At 43.0% G+C, this 5213-nt stretch overlaps 1 protein-coding gene across 1 annotated transcript in view; it reads left to right on the plus strand.

Annotated features, from left to right (window-relative positions):
* Window positions 1-713: 713 nt before the first annotated feature.
* LOC116390638 (transcription factor Maf-like) overlaps window positions 714-5213 on the plus strand; it is a 40882-nt gene continuing 36382 nt past the window's right edge. Inside the window, exon 1 of the mRNA XM_031860515.1 lies at window positions 714-2118. Coding sequence (XP_031716375.1) covers window positions 1154-2118 — 965 coding nt within the window. The 5' untranslated portion in view covers window positions 714-1153. The remainder of the gene's footprint in view (window positions 2119-5213) is intronic.

Here is a 5213-nt window from a genome sequence, read left to right on the forward strand (position 1 = left end):
CATGCTCTCCTCAAACACTTCCACCGTCCTCACACAACGACTCGCTTTATCCGTATTCATTTCTGTGATTATATGAGGAATATCGACTGTTTATCCATCGATTAAATGTGGAATATAGACTAATCTGTCGCTCAGTGAAAATCGTTCAAATGCATTTCGATGCTTTTTATTCCAAAAAGTTTGGGTAGAGTGACTAAAACAGTTATGTTGTCTGAGACGAGTTTTAACTCCTTAATTATGAATCTGCCTATATGAAATACACCTGTGCACAGTCTTGATATATCAACACACTAAATGAGAGCTGGACTGAACAACAGTTCTGAAACAAACTATTGGTGACAAATATGATTCTTATTAAAAAATCTAAATATTTTATGTGATTAATATGATGATGGATAAACATTAAATATCTGGTGAAATCATAACGATTTGGTAATCTAAGAAACTTACATCTGTATATTTACAATCTAACATCTTCTGTCAATCATCAGAATCTGTTTTATTTTACAGGTTGTTGCTATTTTCCATGCAAAGTGACAAAAGAATGAATGTTATTATTATGTGTCAATCTACTGATGTGCTTGGACAGTTAAGAAAACTTTGGTTTCTATACTATTATGCTAATTACATCCCCAGGCTGAGCTCCTCATTGGCTGAGTCTCAGTCAATTTCATATTTCAGTCCTGACGTCAGGGCGCCTATAAAACTAAGCAATGCTTTTTAACTCGTCGGCTGACTGATGCCTTAGAAAAAAATCTATCAATCTTAGGGTGGAGGTTTTTTTTCTCCACAAAGCAACTATTTGCCCGGGACACGTGCGTGAACCTCCTCAATTTGGCGCACTAATCCTAAAAGGAGCCATGAAGTGTTAAATGGTAGAAACATAGACAGCGGCGCCCAGACACCCGCACGCTGGGAGAGAGGGAGGAAACAGCGCTGCTCCAATGCGTCTGTGCAACACAGACTGAAGAAAAAAAAACTTATCGACTCACAAAACCAAAACCTGCGCTGCGCAATTAGTGCGTGAAAATCCACTTTTTCTCCGGTTTTGAAGAAAATAAATAAAGAAATCAAGCTGGCTCAGTGCGTGTCTCAGCAGCCCACTTTGACAGGTGCTCCTCACCCCCTTTGGAGGACTGTCAACAGCAAGAGGATGGCATCAGAGCTGGCAATGAGCAACTCCGACCTGCCCACCAGTCCCCTGGCCATGGAATATGTTAATGACTTCGATCTGATGAAGTTTGAAGTGAAAAAGGAGCCGGTGGAGCCCGATCGCAGCATCAGCCAGTGCAGCCGCCTGGTCGCCGGGGGATCCCTATCTTCCACCCCGATGAGCACGCCTTGCAGTTCGGTTCCCCCCTCGCCAAGCTTCTCGGCGCCCAGTCCGGGATCAGGGAGCGAGCAAAAGGCACATTTGGAGGATTTCTACTGGATGACCGGGTACCAACAGCAGTTGAACCCCGAGGCTCTGGGCTTTAGCCCGGAGGACGCCGTAGAGGCGCTGATCAGCAGCAATCACCAGCTCCAGACCTTCGATGGCTATGGCAGGGGGCAGCAGTTCGGCGGCGCAGCCGGGGCAGGAGGCGCCATGGCCGGGGAGGAGATGGGATCAGCGGCCGCCGTGGTATCCGCGGTCATCGCTGCAGCCGCAGCTCAGAACGGGAATCCCCACCACCACCACCACCATCACCACCACCACCACTCAGGGGCACACTCCGGGTCTCAATCCGGAAGCGGCGTGGGGGGAAGCCACCAGCACCTGCGCTTGGATGACCGGTTCTCGGACGAGCAGCTGGTGACAATGTCGGTGCGGGAATTGAACCGGCAGCTCCGGGGGGTCAGCAAAGAAGAGGTGATCCGTCTGAAACAGAAGAGGAGGACGCTAAAGAACAGAGGCTATGCCCAGTCCTGCCGGTACAAGCGGGTCCAGCAGCGGCACGTCTTGGAGGGAGAGAAGACGCAGCTCATTCAGCAGGTGGACCACCTCAAGCAGGAGATCTCCCGGCTGGCCAGGGAGAGGGACGCCTACAAGGAGAAATACGAGAAGCTGATCAGCACCGGCTTCAGAGAAAACGGAGGATCCAGCGACAACAACCCATCATCCCCGGAGTTTTTCATGTGAGTCTCGGCGCTGAAAAGTTTTAATAACCGACCCTCACAAAGAAACCGAAAAAAAAACTTTTAATTTGCACGCAGCTAGAAAAAGGTTGTGCGTGCTTGAGTTGAAGTTGTTTGGAGCTGCGTTAGTTAAGGACAAAAGGGTTTTACACCTTTCTGTATTTGAATAATATTTTGTTTCAGGGTCTTGTTTCATCACATTTCAATGATATCTGGCCACAAATATATGCCTGTTTAATTTTTAAAAGATTTCTGTCCAATTCGCGATGTTTGTCCTCAGACAAACTGCATAAAATGACTTAACACTTTTCTGAGGTCCGCACGTACAGCCTCCCCATGCGCCTCGTCCATCCTGTCCCCTTTACCCAAAAATAGTTTTATGAAATTCAACAATCCTCAGGCACATCAGCTTTATTTTGATGTAAATTTATTTTAGTTTTTTCTTTTCAAGTCAATTCATTTTTGATATGAATGATCTCATTTTCATATCATCCATCCTATTTGTCATGTGAAAACATCCAAACTCAGTGACCGCAGAAGTTGGGTGTCAGACTGTAACAGTTATGTGAAGCCATGCATGCTGGTCATGTACGGATTGTGTTCTTACTTCTTTTCTTTTTCCTTGTTTTTGTGAAATTGTGTATGGTGATTGTATTATACCATGACTGCATTGTTCAGCTTCATCACCTTTTGGGATTTATTTGTAAAAAAAAAAAAAAAAATAGTGTGAACAGGTGCATTCATCCGTCACTTTGTTTTCATAAAAGTTCCCCGCAAATGGACCCTTTTTATAGGCTGCTTTTGGAGCCCTGTGAGGAAAATGACATTGTGGAATAAAGCAGCTTTATACTCAGTATTGATTTATATACTCACAGTCAACGTTCTATTAAGATGAGCAACATCAGACAAGTTTGTAGAAACAATCATATTTTTTCTTGACAAATGCAAATAGATAATTGCGATCAACAAGTGGGGCTAAAGATAAAATGCTTTAAACAGAACAAACGCAGATTAGGATGCATTTCTTGAAATAAATGTGAAAAAGACCACGTTGTCACGCAAAAAACAAATGATCTGTTTATTCTGCAACTCGTTGTTAATGTGTTTTCCTTTTATTTAAGGAACTTAATTAAGTTAAGCTAGAACCCTATGGGTGTTATTCGGAAATAAACAGTCAACTGCTTGGAAGTGGAAATGATATGTTCTCCCGGTGCTGTAGAATAATTAAGCAAAGCGTCATGCAGCTACAAGTCTTTTGTGATGATTCCTAAACAGTAAAATGTATTGTCTGGACAGTACAATGAACTGGCAGACATCGTGCTCACTTTAAAAAAAATGGAATTTAATAAATACACCATTCATCAATACACCTTCATGAATGGAAACAAATATATTCTCCTGAAAATATGTATTATTTGTATTCGTTTGTTTGTTAGTTTTGCATGTGGTTTGTCACTGTGTCTCCGAGGCGACACCACACACTCTCAACCCTTTAATCTCCTCTGAATCTAAACTGAAATATAAACAGAAGAAGTAACTGTCAGTGCCATTTAGATAACGTAAACATCTGTTCATACATTGGGATTTGACTGAATTGCGATGCAGATGTTGCGCACAAGGCGCGTAATTACAACAGCTCCAAGATCAAGCCCAGCTCCAATGTATGCACTGAACTGGTTTTATTCTTTCACTCAATATGCGTTTTCATTCTTTTTCCCGCTGAAAAATACAAGGTGAAATACTTCAAAGTATTTTCTTTTTCTTATTTTGCTGCTCGAGAAATAATAAGGGACGCTCTTCACTTGTTGCGTATTAAAAGACAGAAAACAAAAACTCTTTAAATTGTCTTTAAAAAACGTGAAGAAAAGCAGAACTCAATGCTCAGTATTTCTGTTATAAATTGACTTTAGCCCCAGGGCCAATTATATTTGTGCTGCAGCTGTCCTAGAAAAGGCTGAGTTAATGATTGATTTTAGAGTAAACTTGCACTTTTTACTCAGTAGCTGTCCACTTGTTGTATATTGTCCGTGGAGGGTTTCATTTCAAATCGATCAGACACAAAGGTCTAGACGACAAAAACGATCAAATATACGAATATGCACAAATATGTCTTATTTTGAAAATATAAATTTCACGCCCTGAAAATAATGCCGTCTGAAAATAAACTTTCTGCAGTCAAACGCTTTAATACTGCGGTGATATGATTACAATAGTCTAATTTCTGGTTAGACTACAAGATGCTTACAGTAAAATGTAGCCTGAAAATGTTTCGCTGTGGTTATGGCACGCAAAGTATTTAGGCAATCCACCACTTTCGCTTCAGGGTAAAGATCCTTTATTTGACTCTGACATCGACATGCTGATAAGAGAAAAAAGGGAAAAGCCACAGGAGGCACTTGGAGTAATTTGGTTTTGTAGCGACTGACAGCTCCAGTAGCTTAAAACGTGCCTCTGCTCTGGACTGCAGTGTCTCTCCTCCTGAAAGCAGCCTGATGAACTCATCCAAGAGAGCAGTATGGCTGAGATAAAAGCTATGCGTTCTGGGTTAGGCTGCCATACAAGGTCACTGCCACCACTGTTTGTGTGTGTGTGTGTGTGTGTGTGTGTGTGTGTGTGTGTGTGGGTGGGTGCATGAGTGTAGGAGGGGTATTATCGTTTCCTACTGCGGGACCTTTGCAAGTCTGAGTACTTGCATGTGTTGTGTATGAATATAAGGAGGAGATGATTTTCTGTGTGTAGCTCATGGAAACTTTAAAATGCACCACAGTGAAGACAAAGGCTGTACAGACTCTGTGTTTGCTTTGTGTCACACACAAACACACACACACACACACGCGCACACACACACATATACACAGTCACCTGGTTTGCAATAGGTCCCATGAAAACCCAGAGTGAGGGACAAGATGGTAGAGCATGATCCTCTCATGCCTGGAGGAATGATTTTCTCTGTGATTAAAAGTGAGTGAGAGACAGCGATAGAGCAAGAGAGATAGATAGATAGAGAGAGAGAGAGAGAGAGAGAGAGAGAGAGAGAGAGAGAGAGAGAGTGAGAGAGAGAGAGAGAGAGAGAGGGGGGGGGGGGGGGGGGGGGG

The sequence above is a fragment of the Anarrhichthys ocellatus genome, unplaced genomic scaffold, assembly GCF_004355925.1.
Source record: "Anarrhichthys ocellatus isolate YVR2014 unplaced genomic scaffold, GSC_Weel_1.0 scaffold2, whole genome shotgun sequence".
NCBI classification, from domain to species: Eukaryota; Metazoa; Chordata; class Actinopteri; order Perciformes; family Anarhichadidae; genus Anarrhichthys; species Anarrhichthys ocellatus.